Source organism: Neoarius graeffei, chromosome 16 (genome assembly GCF_027579695.1).
Source record: "Neoarius graeffei isolate fNeoGra1 chromosome 16, fNeoGra1.pri, whole genome shotgun sequence".
In the NCBI taxonomy this organism is placed as follows: domain Eukaryota; kingdom Metazoa; phylum Chordata; class Actinopteri; order Siluriformes; family Ariidae; genus Neoarius; species Neoarius graeffei.
Genome location: NC_083584.1, coordinates 70772625 through 70791482, shown reverse-complemented (window position 1 = coordinate 70791482; position 18858 = coordinate 70772625). Strand labels below are relative to the sequence as shown.

Sequence of the window (18858 nt, the reverse complement as noted above, 5' to 3'; positions counted from 1 at the left end):
CTAGCAACCTCATAAGATCTTACTAGAGGAGATGCCTGTCAAGCAAAACATTCAAAACCTTTCAAACTATGGGTTTCATACCATGAATGGTCTTGCCATACTTTGAATTGTATGGCTAGAACAATTCAGCATTATTAGGGCCCGAGCACCGTTTGGTGCGAAGACCCTATTGTTTTTCGAAGGATTATTTTATTTTTTATTTTTTTCTGTCATGCTTGGCTTCTCTCTCTCTCTCTCTGACAAACACACACACACACACACACACACACACACACACACACACACACACACACACACAATAATAGTGATCTGCCATCATTGTGCATTCTGTTGCAGACATATGAAAACTCTGCATGTACACACACACACTGCAGACACAGGAAAGATAGATGACTTAAGAATACAGCGTGAGATAGAGATAAGGAGGAGACACATGTATAGTTTTGTACATATACAAATGTACATTTTCACACCACAGAAACACACACACACACACACACACACACTTACAGTCTTTGTTTGTCTAGCATCCGTCAAGCAGTCATGGCATTTGCAACATGCACATCACCTTTGAACATTTGATGAATATATGACATGTGACTGTTTTGTTGGGTGGCGGAATGTCCTGGGTTGCAGAACCACACGTGCGAGGGCCCATCAAGGCTGCTAGGTGGCTTTAATTTGATATTGCATTTGAATGTGTTATTTTCCAACTGGTGGAGATGCTGAATGCATTTCAGTGGGTTAGGTTGAAGAGCCTGCTATTAGGAAAGTAATACTTGGTTCCATGATTCTAAAATAGGCCTATGTTGAATTGATAATCTGTATGTTGAGTTGATAAACAAGATACATAGTTAAAACACAACTTGCTGCTTAAACAATTAAGTGGGAACTGATTAAGAACCTGTGATGGATAAAGACTAAAATTAGGATTGAAACTGAGCTCAAATTCGATATTGAAACCAAATAGGTTTAAGTCAATTGAATAATGTATTATTATTTTCCTTTAACTGATTTATTGCAATTATATGCAAAAGGTGTGAGTGTGTAGTTCAATTGCAATTACCGAACTACTTCTATTTTTTTTTTTGATAAACAAGCCAGAATTTAAACTAACTTTTGGTCTGAGGTGTGTGTTTTATTATTTAACCATTTATAACTGTTTTCCCTCCGAACCTAGTAACTGGTCCATAAACATCTTACGTGTAGTAAGTGCTACACATGTAGTTCAGGTTATTCTTGAGTATAGAAGCATATGAGATGGGGTTTTACACTAGCGTCTAGACCAGTGATTCTCAAAGTAGAGTCCGGGGATACCCAGGGGTCCATGAAATATGGCTAGCAGGTCAATGAATTTTTTTTTTTTATTTAATTTTAGTTACAGTAGTGGAAATCACACCATTATCAAAGTTGATATATTTATTAAGACATCATAGTCATTAACCTGCTTGACCTTGCCTTTGAATTGAATGGGTTCAAAAGCATAAATGTATTTTACTTTCAGAAAATGAACACATGCAGGTGCTACGTAAGCAGCATTGTTCACACACTCACTTGTGTATCTTACACCAAAAGAATTAAAAGCAGCATCCATTAGATGGCATATCAGGGCCAAAACAACTCTGTCCATCTGGTTTCCAAGTCAAAATGTAATCTTTAGTAATTTTAATGCACAGTGACATTAAACACACCGATGAGCTGTGTTTCTCTTTAAAAAAATTCTGCTGTCTGCATGATTGTTCTCATGACCTGAGTCTGAAATCAAAACCTAGAAATCTAGAAAACCCATAATACTACTGCTAAAAACAGTGCTTTCAGTCCACAAATATGTGACTTGAGACATGCCGCTAGTTTATTTAGTCAGCTGTCACTTGGTGCTATACTGATACCACTATTTACATTGTTATTGCACCACAGAGAACAACTGCAGGACATAGCCGTCTTGCGTACACATGTTTAAAAGCAAGTAAACCCATCCATCCATCATCTGCTTATCCTGTACAAGGTTGCAGGCAAGCTGGAGCCTGTCCCAGCTGACAATTGCCCCTTTTTCCACCAAAGCAGTTCCAGGGCTGGTTCGGGGCCAGTGCTTAGTTTGGAACCGGGTTTTCTGTTTCCACTGACAAAAAACTGGCTCTGGGGCCAGAAAAACCGGTTCCAGGCTAGCACCAACTCTCTGCTGGGCCAGAGGAAAGAACCGCTTACGTCAGTGGGGGGGAGGAGTTGTTAAGACCAACAACAATAACAAGACCGCGAAAGATCGCCATTTTTAAGCAACGAGAAGCAGCAACTGTACAAACGCGAAGTCATCCATTATTATTATTATTGTTGTTGTTGCTGCTGCTGCTGCTTCTTCCGTGTTGTTTTTGCTTCGATATTCCCGCCAAGGTTTATGCAAACGTAGTGACGTAACTGACGTATACAGCGACGTAATGACGTATACAACGACGTAACTGACGTATACAGCGACGTAATGACGTGGCTTCCCTTAGCACCGCGAGCTATGGAAAAGCAAACTGGTTCTCAGCTGGCTCGCAAGTTGAACGAGTTGTGAACCAGCACCAGCACTGGCCCCGAACCAGCCCTGGAACTGATTTGGTGGAAAAGGGGTATATGGGTGAGAAGCGGGGTACACCCTGGACAAGTCGCCAGGTCATTACAGGGCTGACACATAGAGATAAACAACCATTCACACTCATATTCACACCTACGGTCAATTTAGAGCCACCAATTAACCTAACCTGCATGTCTTTGAATTGTGGGGGAAACCGGAGCACCTGGAGGAAACCCACACAGACACTGGGAGAGCATGCAAACTCCACACAGAAAGGCCCTTGTCGGCTGCTGGGCTCAAACCCAGGACCTTCTTGCTATGAGGCGACAGTGCTAACCACTACACCACCGTGCTGCCCCAGCCTTAAACCAAACTAATATATTACTGCATGAATAGTCCTAGTTAGGGCTGAACGATATATCGTTATCATATCTATATCTAGATATGAACATTCAAGATATTAATATCGAAAAAGCAATGATATAGACGATATAGATTTCCCCTCCCCATGCTCGCCCTGCATGTACAGCTCTGGCAGTCACAACAAACATCATTTTTACGATTGCCCTTGAATGCACCGCTAAGGCCAGCCAACCACAAACCTTATTTCATGCTTGCTGTGGATTGACAGCTGAAGCCAACCAATGACAAACATATTATGAGGGCGGGAGCGAGGGAGACGGAGACCGACGCGCACACACACACACTACAGACACAGCGGGGAAATTAAAAAGAAAGAAAGAAAATGAGTGCGGAAGATAATGCAGCCGGTGACGGTGCAGAATCTGACTTGGTGCCAAAAAATAAATCATCCTCCATTATTTGGAGGTATTTTGGATTCAATAAGGATGATGTTAACCAGAGTGAGGTGTTGTGCAGGTCGTGCTTAGCAAAAATTGCGATGAAGCAAGGTAGCACAACAAACATGTTTCACCACCTGAAACAACACCATCGCATGCTGCACGAAGAGTGTATGACAATGAGAGAAACACCGGGGACTTCTCAATCATCCCAAAATAAGCCAAAGCAAAGTTTGATTGCTGATGCGTTCAGTAGCGTTACACCGTACGAGTCGACGTCCACCAGACATAAAGAAATTACAGACTCTATAACGTACCACATTGCAAAATACATGGTTCCTGTGTACACAGTCTCGAAAGAGGGCTTTAAAAAAATGGTTCGGATGCTAGACAAGTGTTATAAAATACCATCCCGAACACGTTTTAATCAAGTGGCCATTCCGAAACTCTATAATGAGTTATAATGCATATAAATGCATTTTCTGCATACAGTTATGTGATCTTTTGAAGAATATAAGATGTTGCACTTCAGTGCACTTTCAGTGTTCCACCAGCTGCTGCATTTGTTATTTATTGTTAAAGCAGAGCTGCAGTAAAATGTTTGATTTTGTAATTTATTTATTCATAATTTATGTTAATGTTGAGGACTGGCAGTGAGTTCTTAAAAATAAAACTGCACTTTCCACATTTTTTTGTATTATGATGTTTTTATTTTTCTGAAAAATGCTTGGTTTTCACCGAACCCGTAGTCATATTGTATCGTATCGATATCGAGATATCTGGCATGAATATTGAGATGAAATTTTGTCCATATCGTTCAGCCCTGGTCCTAGTTGTAATTATCACATTAATCACTGGTTTAATTTAACAAAAAAGCTTCCACACTCAGTAGTCAGTAGCAAAGGTATAGAATAGCACTTGATCCAGCACAGCCTAATATTTTAAATTTTATTTGTCTCAAGCACAACTTAATAAAGCCAGAAGACGTGAAATTGATGTCATGACATTGTAATGTGTGTGCAGGATTTAAGAGATTTTATTCCACTTTTAATTCACTGTGGTGTTGATTTAACTAATAAATAATGTCAGTGTTTGTGTTCATTTTGATGTACTTTCCTCAAACAAGAATGTGAAGGATACTCTGACCAAGCGCTCATCTGCTATGCTTACAGAGAAACTTTAACTTCATTCATCATTTTACCCATAAAATATTCACTTACTCCAGAGAAGCCATGCCTCTGATTAAGATTATATAGAGAAATATGTTAGGTATCTGATAGAAAAATAATCAGCTGCATCATAGCACCTCAGCTGTGTCAGGTCATTAGTACAGGGTCAGCATCTCCAGTAGATGGAGTAGAGAGATCATTGAAGCTCTGGAGTAAACTGTCTGATCTGTGTACCTTATAAAGCATTTATGAATCAGTGGAGTGGTTCAGGAGCAGCTTCAGAAAATACTCACTGTGGGAATTCTGGATCATACAGAGTCGGCTGGAGAATTCCTGCTGGGAAAACTGGAAAAAAAGAACAATTCAGAAGAGAGAGAGAGAGAAGTGAGATGTGATGAGAGGAGTGATAGAGTCAGAAACAGGATAAAAAACAAGGCTCTGAGTTAATGCCTGTTTGTCTTTTCTCTCTCTCTCTCTCTGTCCCTCTCTCTCTTTCATCCTTTCTCTTCTCTTCTCCTGTATGTATTGATTCTATGGAAGGAAAATTTAATCCTCAGCTAGAGAGAAGAATAAGGTGTGTGTGTGTGTGTGTGTGTGTGTGAGAGAGAGAGACGGATGGAGAGAGAGAGAGAGAGAGAGAGAGAGAGAGCCTGATGCCACGTACCCATCTGGTTCTTGTTTGGAAGATAGTAAGCATTGAGTGCCTGGGGTGGAAGAAGCCACCTGTGGAAATATAACACACACACATGCAGTGTTTAATCGGCTTGTTTAATAAACTGAAACCTGCACACCTGTATTACTGCACATATACAATACTCTCAGACAAGGACACACACATGAAAACAGTATTTGCCTTTTTCCCGGCTTCTAGCAGGTGCTGTGATTTTCACAGTGAAGTGCTTCTATTATTATTTTTTCTATTTGTAACACCCTTCAATAGAATAAATACAACAGTGTTTTATGGCCTTAAAATATAATTTATTTGACATTCTCACATACAATTGAGAATCTTACAGTAGTGCTTGTGGGAATTTGCGATATTCTACTGCTCCCATTAGGGGTTGCTGTCTCGATTTATGATCATATTTGATTTGGCATAGGGTTTACTCCGGATGCCCTTCCCGATGCAACCCTCTAGGCAATCTATCCGGGCTTAAGTATGGCACTAAGTATTGACCGGCACTAAGTATGTACTGGTTTGTACAACCAAAGTGGCTGGATATTTTTATCTAATCTACATGTCTTGAGACTGTGGGAGGTAACCGAAGCACCTGGAGGAGACCCATGCAGGCATGGGGAGAACATGCAAACTCCACACAGAAAGGCCCCTGTCAGTCATGAGCAGGGGCGCCGTTAAGAGGGGAAAGTTAGGATGATTCTAAGGGCCCAGCATTGACAAGGGGCCCTCACGGACAATATTAATATTATTGCCATTTGTAAGTTAATTTAATAAAAATATTTGTAATAATTTTGTCTCTTAAAATGAGCAAATATAACGACCTTCTGGTTTGGTTTTCCATTTTCCACAAAATTATTAGAATAGGTAGTCTTTATATTTCACCCCTCTCCCTATTCATTACATGGTACAGTCTTGTGTAGGCAGAGCCAGAGCATGACACCACGTTAGGTTTGTTGCTTTCCAATCCAGGACTAACGTCAGCTGTGCACAGTACAAGCAGAATTGATGGTAAATTGACACCATCATGAAGAAGTTGGGCTGCCAGAAACATAAAGAGAGGCAGTCATGAAAAGGAGTAAAGGAGTAATGAATGCAACTTTGGTCTGCAAAGAGCTCAGTGAATTATAAGTCCACTATACAGCTAGTGTGCCAGCTAGGTTAAGGTGCATGCTAATAATTAAGTCGTTCACTAATGAGGTCTGCCCTCAACATGCACAGATGCAGCCTCAGGATTAGGAAACCCTGCCTCAACCCCCCTCCCAGTTGAAACAGAAGGAAGTGAGCAATATTTTGTTGATAATGTATTTACAGTGCAATCTGTAAATAAAGGGCTTTCGGGTTAAGGCTCATGCAGACCGATTGTTAGTATTTATGCTGCATTAACCATGTGAGCAGCTAGCTATAGCAAGCAAGTACAATTTTAGCTGATAACGTTCATATAGACATTCCAATAATGAAATGGACAAGTGGCATATAAAATGGACAAAAGCTAGCTAAAAAGATTGTTAGATATCTTGACTTACGATGTAAAAGGAATAATGCCATGGCCACTTTTAAGATCACCCTTTTAAGCTATTTGTTTCCCTTGGGGCTGTTGAACATTGAGATACTAAATATTTGAGGTTGAGGGATTTATTCTCTGCCATTTGACCTCTTTGTATTAGATGTTTGCCATTGTTCGCATTTATATTTCTTGTTATTGTTCAAGTTTTTATTTGATAAGTTGATGAATGTTGAGTTTTTCTCTGAATTGCTGATTACTGTATTTACTGTGTTTTTCTATTAAATTGGCAGAGCATCCATCCATTATCTGTAGCTGCTTATCCTGTTCTACAGGGTCACAGGCAAGCTGGAGCCTATCCCAGCTGACTATAGGCGAGAGGCAGGGTACACCCTGGACAAGTCGCCAGGTCATCTCAGGGCTGATGCATAGAGACAAACAACCATTCACACTCACATTCACACCTACGGTCAATTTAGAGCCACCAATTAGCCTAACCTGCATGTCTTTGGACTGTGGGGGAAACCGGAGCACCTGGCAGAAACCTACGCAGACACGGGGAGAACATGCAAACTCCACATAGAAAGGCCCTTGTCGGCCGCTGGGCTCGAACTCAGGACCTTCTTGCTGTGAGGCGACAGTGCTAGCCACTACGATTGGCACAACAACAACAACAACAACAAAAAAAACCTCAGTGGATTTCTTGCAGTGCACCATGTAATCTTCTATCAATTAAATAGTTATTCATCAACCTAGAAATTTAACTGAATTTAATGAGTCAGTACATGGAGATATAAGGATGAATTTGGAAGCCTGCTTGCGACAGCAAGGCCAGCCTACATTAAGTTCATGCTTATCCATTAGCTACAGCCTGGGTAGGTCTCTAAGATTCAAGATGTTTATTTGTCATATACACAATAACAGACACAGCGGTTTATTATTGGGTAATGAAATTCTTATTTTGCAACTGCCTGCCCAAACTATGCTTACCAATATAAAAAGAAATATATAGCCTATATATATATATATATATATATATATATATATATATATATATATATATATATAAAATGGGCTACTGGAACAAGACATCAATGGACGAGGACTGAAAATACGGATTTGCTGGAATGCTACTATACAAGCAATCCCAGAGAGAGGGGATACATGCAGCGAATGTGGGACCATTGGATACTTTGAAACCCACAATCAAGGCTAACAAAGAAACAGCTATTAGCCCAGTGTTCCAACATCCGTAATCGAAATCTACTATCACAACTAGAGATTAATGAAATACAACAACGATGCTACGGCAAGGGGGAGCCAGGAAGACAGGTCAGCGGGGAGATGTCATCATCCCCACAACCAGAGATTGGGTACCAAGCCCCAACAGCTAACAGCCTCAACACAAGAGCTGCTGACCTGAGAAGGAAGATCGTGACCCAACTGGAAACCTGGAGCCCCCGACGAATACCGAAGCTGAGTTGCCAAGTACCTTCAGAAGATCTACTAGTAGATGTGAATGCTGCTCTGAAGACAATCTCCACAAGAACCATCACTGAGACCAACAAGCTGATACACAGTACAGCAACAGTAATCGTGGAGATGCTTGGACACAAGGTGGGCTTGGGACATAACAAACAGTATCCACCATGGAAGAGACGATTAGAGGCCAAGATAAAGGCAGCACGGAGAGAAGTTAGCCAGCTAGCTGAACTACAGAAAGGGAACATGGTGAATAAAGGGGCACCCAGGAAGTACAACTCACTCTCCATACCAGAGGCACTCGAAACTGCCAAACAGCGACTAACAGCTCTGGCCACCCGGTTGAAGAGATACACCAAGGAGGGAGAGGCCAGGAGAATAAACAAGCTGTTCTCCACTGAACCAGCCAAGGTGTACTCTCAGTGGCAGGGGAACAACAACTGGTCAGACCCACCAAGAGCTGAGGTGGAAAAATACTGGAAAGACATATGGGAAAGAAAGGCATCACACAACACCGATGCCCAATGGTTAGTGGACCTAAGAGCTGACCACAGCAACCTCCCAGAACAAGAACCAGTAACCATCTAAATGGCAGACGTCCAAAAAAGAGTGTCAAAGATGAAGAGCTGGACAGCACCAGGCCCCGATATGATCCATACGTACTGGCTGAAGAAGCTAACTGCACTCCATGAACGCCTAGCAGCACAGATGAACCAGCTGCTGAAGGATGGAACCCACCCAGAATGGCTAACCCAAGGCAGGACAGTCCTAATCATGAAGGACCCCCAGAAGGGACCCATCCCATCCAACTACTGGCCAATTACCTGTCTCTGCACAACATGGAAGGCCCTGTCAGGCATCATTGTGGCAAAAAAGAGTAAGCATGTGGCTCAATACATGAGCGAGGCACAGAAAGGAATTGGCAGTAACATCAGAGGAGCCAAGCACCAGCTACTGGTCGATAGAACAGTTGCCCGAGACTGTAAGAACAGACAGACCAACCTGTGCACTGCCTGGATTGACTACAAGAAAGCCTACGACTCAATGCCACACACATGGATACTGGAATGTCTGGAACTGTATAAGATCAACGGGAACCTAAGGACCTTCATCCAGAACTCAATGGAAATGTGGAAGACAACCCTAGAGGCCAACTCAAAACCCATTGCCCAAGTCAACATCAAGTGCGGCATATACCAAGGAGATGCGCTATCACCACTGCTGTTCTGCATAGGCCTGAACCCCCTCAGTCAGATCATCACGAAGAGCGGCTACGGGTACCGATTCCGTAGTGGGGCAACAATCAGCCACCTGCTCTACATGGATGACATCAAGCTGTATGCCAGGAACGAGCGAGAAATAGACTCACTGATCCACACCACCCGGATCTACAGCGATGACATGGGGATGTCATTCGGATTGGACAAGTGTGGCCGGATGGTCTCAAAGAGAGGCAAGATGATCTGGACTGAGGGGATTGACCTACCAGAGGGCAACATAGGTGATATCCAAGACAGCTACAAGTACCTTGGCATCCCACAGGCTAATGGAAACCATGAAGAGGCCACAAAGAAGTCAACCACAGCCAAATACCTCCAGAGAGTAAGGCAGGTCCTGAAAAGTCAGCTGAATGGTAAGAACAAGGTCCGAGCCATCAACATGTACGCACTACCAGTCATCAGATACCCCGCTGGTATCATAAACTGGCCAAAGGAGGAGATAGAAGCCACAGATATCAAGACTAGAAAGCTCCTCACCATGCATGGAGGGTTCCACCCCAAGTCCAGCACCCTGAGACTATACACTAAGCGGAAAGAGGGAGGCCGAGGGCTAGTGAGCATCAAGACCACGGTCCAGGATGAAACATCGAAAATCCGAGAATACATCAGAAAGATGGCCCCAAAGGATGAACTGCTAAGTGAATGTCTCAGGCAGCAGAACCCTGATGAGAGTGCAGAGGAGGAGGAGGAACAGACAACCTGGAGAGACAAACCCCTACATGGCATGTACCACCGTCAGATAGAGGAAGTGGCTGATATCAAGAAATCCTACCAGTGGCTGGATAATGCAGGACTGACAGACAGCACAGAGGCACTAATCATGGCAGCACAAGAACAGGCCATAAGCACAAGAGCCATAGAGGCCAGGATCTACCAGAGTAGATCAGACCCAAGATGCAGACTGTGCAAAGAAGCCCCTGAAACAGTCCAGCACATAGTAGCAGGGTGTAAGATGCTAGCTGGATCAGCGTACATGGAGAGGCACAACCAAGTGGCTGGGATAGTATACAGGAACATCTGCAACCAGTATGGAATAGAAGTACCCAAGTCTCAATGGGCCATACCACAGAAGGTGGCTGAGAACAACAGGGCCAAGGTTTTGTGGGACTTCAGCTTCCAGACTGACAAACAGATCCTGGCTAACCAACCGGACATAGTGGTGGTGGACAAAGAGCAGAAGAGGGTGGTGGTGATAGATGTGGCAATCCCAGCTGACGCCAACATCAGGAAGAAGGAACATGAGAAACTTGAGAAGTATCAAGGGTTGAAAGAGCAGCTGGAACGGATGTGGAAGGTCAAGGGTTGCATGGTCCCCGTGGTAGTGGGGGCACTTGGGGCAGTAACCCCCAAACTGGGAGAGTGGCTCCAGCAAATCCCAGGAACAACATCTGAAGCCTCAGTCCAGAAGAGCGCAGTCCTAGGAACATCGAAGATACTGCGCAGAACCCTCAAACTCCCAGGCCTCTGGTAGAGGACCCGAGCTTGAGGATGACATGGATACCACCACCCCCCCCCACCGGGGGTGAGAAGGAGATTTTTTTTATATATGAAATATAAAATATAAAGTGCATATGGAATGCAAAATATAAAAGTAGAATGAAAAATGAAAATAACATTAAAAAAAAGAGAGGCAAACAAACAATGTGCAAACATAGAGGTAGCTGTGCAATGTATAGAGGTATACTGTGCAATGTCTTGTGCAAAATTGCTAATATAATCCGTGGTTCAAAGCCTGATGGAAATATAGAGGTAGATGGTGATTATAATCTGTGGTTCAAAAGCCTGATGGAAATATAGAGGTAGATGGTGATTATAATCCGTGGTTCAAAAGCCTGATGGCCTGGGGGTAAAAACTGTTTGTCAGTCTAGTAGTCCTTGCTTTCACATTCCTGTAGCGTCTGCCAGATGGTAGGAGCGTGAATTGTCTGTGTTGTGGGTGTGTTTGGTCCCTGATGATGCTCTGTGCCCTTTTTGTGACCTGGGTGTTGTAAATGTCCTGTAGTCTGTAGTGGGGGGAGGACAGCTCCACAGATGAACTGTGCCATTTTAATGACACGCTGGAGAGCCTTTCTGTCCTGAGTTGTGCAGTTCCCGTACCGCACAGTGATGGAATTTGTCAGGACACTCTCCACTGTGCACCTGTAGAAGTTGCTGAGGAGTTTGGTGGACAGTCCAAATTTCCTCAGCTTCCTCAGGAAGAAAAGTCTCTGTTGAGCCTTCTTGATGGTCTGCTGTGTGTTGTGTGTCCAGGTGAGATCCTCACTGATGTGAGTTCCGAGGAATTTAAATGTTTTCACCCTCTCCACCTGTGTCCCATTGATGTGCAGTGAGGTGTGCTGGTCTCTCCTCCTCTTCCTCGGGTCAATAATCATCTCCTTGGTCTTCTCAGCATTCAAGGAGAGGTTATTTTCCTGGCACCAGGAGACCAGCTGAGCCACCTCCTCCCTGTAGGCTCTCTCATCTCCGCCGGTGATCAGCCCAATGACAGTGGTGTCGTCAGCGAACTTGATGATGGAAGTGTTGCTCTGGGTGGGGGTGCAGTCGTAGGTGAAGAGGGTGTACAGGAGTGGACAATGTCAATAATACACGTACTGATGTAGCTGGTGACCACAGATGCATATTCCTCTAAATCCACAGAACAGTCTTCTCTCAAAGCAGCAGTCTTAAACACATCCCAGTTTGTAGAACTGAAGCAGTCCTGGAGCACCAGATCAGTCTCGTCATTCCAAACTTTAACAGTTTTACTCACTGGGGGGGCTTGTTTGAGAAGGGCCTTGTAAGCTGGGTAGAAGAACACAGAGATGTGGTCAGACTGTTCAAAGTGGGGGCGGGGCACAGCCTTGTAGCCATTTCTCACGTTGCTGTAGACATGGTCCAGGATGTTGTTGTCCCTTGTCGGAAAGCTCACGTGTTGATGGTACTTTGGTAGCACAGTCCTGAGGTTGCAATGATTAAAATCCCTGGCCACGATGAACACAGCATCTGGGTGTGTGGTCTCGTATTTAATCCAAGGTTTTTGCTTAGGATATATTTTGCACACCTTTTTGGTTAGGATATATTTTGCACACCTTTTTGCTGTGAGGCAACAGTGCTAACCACTGCACCACCATGCTGCCTATTCTACTGGTCATAATGAAAAATGAAAAACTAAAAACGAATTAGAAAGTGAAAATCATGATTTAATATAATTAAATACTGATACCTAGTGGTGAAAAGTAATATCAGGGTATAAGCAATGTCTGTCTTCTGTGATCAGTTCAGTAGAGGTCTTCAGATCCAGTAGAGGTATTCAGATCTTCAGGTCATTACTGGTGACTGACAAATTAAGAGTTTGGAATTCATGTGTGTTTTTATGAGAAAATTACACTAACAACACTTCCTCTGGATAAACTAAGGGCCCTTTTTTTTGGGGGGGGGGGGGGGGGGGGGGGGGCAATATTATATTCTTTCAGAGGGCCCAAAATTTCTAGCGGTGCCCCTGGTCATGAGATTCAAACCTAGAACCTTTTTGCAACAGTCTAACCACTTTTGCAACAGTGCTAACCACTGCACCACTATGCTGCCTATTCTACTGGTCGTAATGAAAATGAAAAACTAAAAATGAATTAGAAAGTGAAAATCATGATAATTTTCTTCATCAGATGAAGAAAAAATATGAGAACATGATAAAGTTTTACAATCTACAAATAAAACTCCCAATTTTCACACTATTTTCATAAATTAGTAGATCACACAACAACAGGTTAATATAACACAAGCATTTTTTTATTGAAACTTAGCACTTTTCTAGCAAACCTTTTTGTCAGACCTGCGCACTGTGGCGTGTGCACCAGATGGACTCTCAGACACACTCCAGACTGCGGGCATGCCAAGCGGACTCTCGCACACGCACCGTTAACCATGCACACCTGCACAGGATTAAGGCGCATCAGTGCACCTATATAAAGACTCTGAAAACACACGTTCGATGCAAAGTATTGCGCTATATTACGTACACATTATCAAGCCTTATTTCCTGTACTGATCTCCTGGTTTCCTGATTCTCGTTCCTGTTCTGTAATTCCGTTTTTCGTCTGTGTCTTAGATAATGTGTTTGTGCCTCGCCCGACCTTTTGCCTGTTTACCATTTATGATTTATGCTTGCCGATTTGGATTGTTTGCCTGGTGTCACTTTTATTAATAAAACTTCTTCTGCACATACATCTGACTCCAACCCATCCCTGACAGAATACTTTGCTAAACTATGCCCGCATGCCATTCTATGCCACTTCCGGATTTTCATACCTCAGCCCCAAGCCTTGTTTTTCCAGCAGTGTATTGGAATAGCCACCCCAGCACTCAATGATGAAGTATATCACCCTAGAGGATTCAGCCTGCAGTGTGCCTTCTTTTATGTGACTCTAGAAGAGCCTAAGCCTCCAGAACCTCTCTGGGTAAGCTGCATGATCTCCTGGCTTACGGGATGGGCACGCCAATGGGCCGAGTACCTCATGAGAGAAGAGCACCCATGCCTCCGGAGCTCGCAGGCTTTTCAGGTCATGCTCTGTTACATCTATGAAGCATTAGAGAAGGAGGACCCCATGATTTTTTTTTGGGGGGGGGAGGGGGGTCATGTTTGAGGCCAATGCAGTGGCAGCAGAGGAGGCCGTTGCTCCAGAGCTCCTCCCAGTGGCTGACGCAGCGACAGCAGAGGAGACAATTACTCCTGAGCTCCTCCTAGAGGCCGTCGCTCCAGAGCCAGTCCCACAGTCCGTTCCACAGTCAATCCCTGAGCCAACACCTGAACCAGAGCTAGAGCCAGCACCAGAGCCAGGACAAGAGCCAGCACTTGAACCAAAGCCACTGCTAGACCAAGAACCAGAGCTAGAGCCAGAGTCAGTGCCAGAACCAGAGTCGGAGCCAGACCCAGTCCCCACACCAGAGTCGGAGCCAGTGCCAGCTCCAGCACAAGAACCAGTACCAGAACCAGTGCCAGAGCCAATGCCAGAGTTGGAGCCAGTGCTAGAGCCAATGCCAGCTCCAGTGCAGGAACCAGTGCCAGTTCCAGAACTGGTGCCAGAGGACAACAGGGCGGCCTCTGCCTCAGCTGGCTATGAAGACGTCGTAATCCTGCTGCTGCCCAGCTATGAAGACAATGTTGTTGCTCCACTGCTGTCCAGCTATGAAGATGCCATTGCTTCGCCACCACCAAACTATGAAGGCATTGTTGCTCTGCTGCCACCCGGCCATGAACATGTCGTCGTCTCACCGCTGAGTCCTGACCAGGACCAGAACGATGTGCAGATAGAGCTTGAGCCCATGCTTGAGTCCAGTCCAGAGTCCAAGTCAGGTTCAGAGCTCGAACCCACATCCAGTACAAGGTCCAGGTCCAGTCCAGAGCTCGAGCCCATGCCTGAGTCCAGTCCAGAGTCAAGTCAAGCCAAGTTTGTTTGTATAGCGCTTTTAACAATAGACATTGTCCCAAAGCAGCTATACAGAATCTGAATGACCCAAGACATGAGCCAATTTTATCCCTAATATATCCCCAATGAGCAAGCCCGTGGCAACGGTGGCAAGGAAAAACTCCCCCAGGAAGAAACCTCAAGAGGAACCAGACCCAAAACGGAACCAATCCTCACCTGGACAACAACAGACAACATGACTATAACATTAACAGTTTTGACATGAAGTCAATTTCGTTGATGTTATAACTTTTCATTAATGGACACTTGAGTGCAAAACTGCTCATGACAACCGCAGTCCCAAAGTTAGCAAGCCAACTGTAGTCCTCAGCCATAAAAGCATTACTGTAAGTGTCCAGAGTGTCTTCCAAGTGTGACTTTCAACTGTCCATATGGGGCCATCCTCCACAGGAGTGATGTGATGAGACTCCAGCCAGACATAGGGCATCAGGATGGATCAGGCAGGTCCGAGGAGCAGAAGAGGTCAGCACCTCGATCCCAGTCAAAATCATGTCCAGAGCTCAAGCCCGAGTCCAGTCCAGAACTTCAGCCTGTGTCCAGCCAGGAGCCCATGACCAGTCCACGATGCAAGCCTATGTCCAGTTTGAAGCCCAAGTCTTGTCTAGAGCTCGAACCCAGGCCTGTGTCCAGTCTGAAGCCCAATTCCTGTCCAGAGTTCGAACCTATGCCTGTATCCAGTCCAAGTCATGTTCAGAGCTCAAACCCATATCCAGCCCAGAGTCCAAGTCCTGTCCTGAGCCCGAGCCCACTTCCAGTCCAGAGGCCAAGCTCTGTACTGAGCCTGAGCCCAAGCCCCCACTTAAGCCAAGAATCTGGTACCACATCAGCTCAGAGTGATGCACTGATGGCATGGCATCTAGCGTCAGGCCTCATCTCCAGGCCAGGAAGGATGGATTTACACTCTTTGACTCTCAGGCACACTCCGGACTGTGGGCATGCCAAGTGGACTCTCGCATACGTGCCGTTAACCATGCACACCTGCACAGGATTAAGGCGCATCAGTGTGCCTATATAAAGACTCTGAAAACACACGTTTGATGCAAAGTATTGCGCTATGTTATGTACACATTACCAAGCTTTATTTCCTGTACTGATCTCCTGGTTTCCTGATTCTCGTTCCTGTTCTGTGATTCCATTTTTCATCTGTGTCTTAGATAATGTGTTTGTGCCTCACCCGACCTTTTGCTTTTTTACCATTTATGATTTATGCTCACCGATTTGGATTGTTTGCCTGGTGTCACTTTAATTTATAAATCTTCTTCTGCACATGTATCTGACTCCAACCCATCCCTGACACTTTTCAGGAACCAGGGCCAAGTAAACATGTCTAGACAGCAAATGGATGGGGTCAGATATAGAGGGGAATGGTCATATTGGTGTCTTAAAATAAATTAGCAAATATTGTTGCAAATATTTTTAGGAGCCAAGGCCAAATGGCTCACAGAACTAAGGGATATAGGCAGGTGGTAGGGCCAAAGATGGTGAGAGGGTGGGGCAAGGTTAAATGATCCAAAGAGGCAAGAGAGCAGGGTCAGGTGGGCAGGACCAGACAGCTGAGGAAGCAGTGTCAGGTTGAGAGATCGGGTCTAGCAAGATAAAAGGGTAGGGGCAGATGCCAAGTGGGGGGGGTCAAGCAAATATTTTTTGGCCAGGTCAAAGGCTCAAAGGAGCTAAGAGGGCAGGGCCAGATATCACTGGTACCTCTGGTGCGTGTACATAACTGGTACAGTTAGTTCATTTTGCTAATCTAATCTGAAGTCTAGTATGAAGCCGAGCATGTAAATACACATGATTTTCACAGTGATTTATTTAAGCTGTGTTTAGCTCATCAACTCAAGTCAAATCAATTTATTTGTATTGCAATTTTAACAACAGACATTGTAGCAAAGCAGCTTTACAGAAAAATAACTGTTTTATAATAACTATGCTTTACAGAAAATATAACTGTGTCCTACAATGGTGCTTAAAAGTTTGTGAACCCTTTAGAATTTTCCCTATTTCTGCATAAATATGACCTAAAACATCATCAGATTTTCACACAAGTCCTAAAAGTAGATAAAGAGAACCCAGTGCTCAGTATCTGGTGTGAACCACTTGTGCAGCAATAACTGCAACTAAACGTTTCCGGTAACTGTTGATCAGTCCTGCACACCGGCTTGGAGGAATTTTAGCCCATTCCTCCATACAGAACAACTTCAACTCTGGGATGTTGGTGGGTTTCCTCACATGAACTGCTCGCTTCAGGTCCTTCCACAACATTTCGATTTGATTAAGGTCAGGACTTTGATTTGGCCATTCCAAAACATTAACTTTATTCTTCTTTAACCATTCTTTAGTAGAACAACTTGTGTGCTTGAGGTCGTTGTCTTGCTGCATGACCTACCTTCTCTTGAGATTCTGTTCATGGACAGATGTCCTGACATTTTCCTTTAGAATTCACTGGTATAATTCAGAATTCATTGTTCCATCAATGGTGGCAAGCTGTCTTGGCCCAGATGCAGCAAAACAGACCCAAACAATGACACTACCACCACCATGTTTCACAGATGGGATAAGGTTCTTATGCTGGAATGCAGTGTTTTCCTTTCTCTAAACATAACACTTCTCATTTAAACCAAAAAGTTCTATTTTGGTCTCATCCGTCCACAAAACATTTTTCCAATAGCCTTCTGGCTTGACCATGTGATCTTTAGCAAACTGCAGACAAGCAGCAATGTTCTTTTTGGAGAGCAGTGGCTTTCTCCTTGCAACCCTGCCGTGCACACCATTGTTGTTCAGTGTTCTCCTGATGGTGGACTCATGAACCATTATTACCACATTAGCCAATGTGAGAGAGGCCTTCAGTTGCTTGGAAGTTACCCTGGGGTCCTTTGTGGCCTCGCCGACTATCGCACGCCTTGCTCTTGGAGTGATCTTTGTTGGTCGACCACTCCTGGGGAGGGTAACAATGGTCTCGGAATTTCCTCCATTTGTACACAATCTGTCTGACTGTGGATTGGTGGAGTCCAAACTCTTTAGAGATGGTTTTGTAACCTTTTCCAGCCTGATAAGCATCAACAATGCTTTTTCTGAGGTCCTCAGAAATCTCCTTTATTCGTACAGAGACTCAGATTGTTGGCGTGCCTGCGTCTAAGATGCACTATTTCGAATAATGAACGCGTTGTCGAGAGGGGCAGGGGCCAATATGGACGTGAGCATCTTATACCCTATTTGGAATGTTTCGTGGCGTATTACCAGTGTAGGAAATGGGTGCTCGCCCCACCGCCCGTCGTGGTCAGTTTGCAGTAAGGGCGGAATGAATTTACAAGTTGCCAGCCCCACGGGCGGTCCCTCTTTGAGGGGGTTCATCGTTCTCTCAATATTTCATCATATTGAAGGACTTTTCAAGACATTTTCACTAGATTCTGTTGGTTTGTTTACCGACGCGGGCGCGGCCATATTGTTTTCGCTTAGAAATGAAACGAGCGCTCTGATTGGCTGTTGCTTCGGAGGTTCAGCCAATCAGAGAGCTCGATACACACAGCTCAGTGAAATCCACCCCAAGTCTCCCCAAGTCACATCTATGTCTGTGACTTTGAAAACCAGCGTTGTACCACATGAGTTTTGTCAAAATATCACATAAAATTGATTGTTAATTGTTCCAAATATCTGAAAATGTTGTATGACTATCTTGGGATAAAACCACCTGAACTAAAGACCTCTCAAAAATGAAAACAAACTGAAGAAGAGAGAAAGAAGGCACAACAAAAATATGATAAAGACAAGAGAAGGAGAACTGTTGTGGACAGTTGGAAGCAAGAGTTTGACTGGCTGGTATCCGATGACAACAAACAAACTATCTACTGTAAGGTGTGTAGAGCTGCATATGGGCCCTCTTCTAAACGAAAAACCCCAGATAGACTTAGGAAATATGCCAATGGAGCTTTTGTCA

General features: G+C 44.2%; 1 protein-coding gene across 3 annotated transcripts in view; it reads right to left on the bottom strand.

The window, feature by feature from the left end:
• Positions 1 to 18858, bottom strand: part of LOC132900195 (endothelin-converting enzyme-like 1) — a 154414-nt gene that overhangs the window by 22090 nt on the left and 113466 nt on the right. For all 3 annotated transcript variants that reach the window (XM_060942228.1, XM_060942226.1, XM_060942227.1), the window contains exons 12-13: positions 5188 to 5246; positions 4817 to 4868 (exon numbers count right to left, since the gene is read on the bottom strand). In XM_060942228.1, coding sequence (XP_060798211.1) covers positions 4817 to 4868; positions 5188 to 5246 — 111 coding nt within the window. The remainder of the gene's footprint in view (positions 1 to 4816; positions 4869 to 5187; positions 5247 to 18858) is intronic.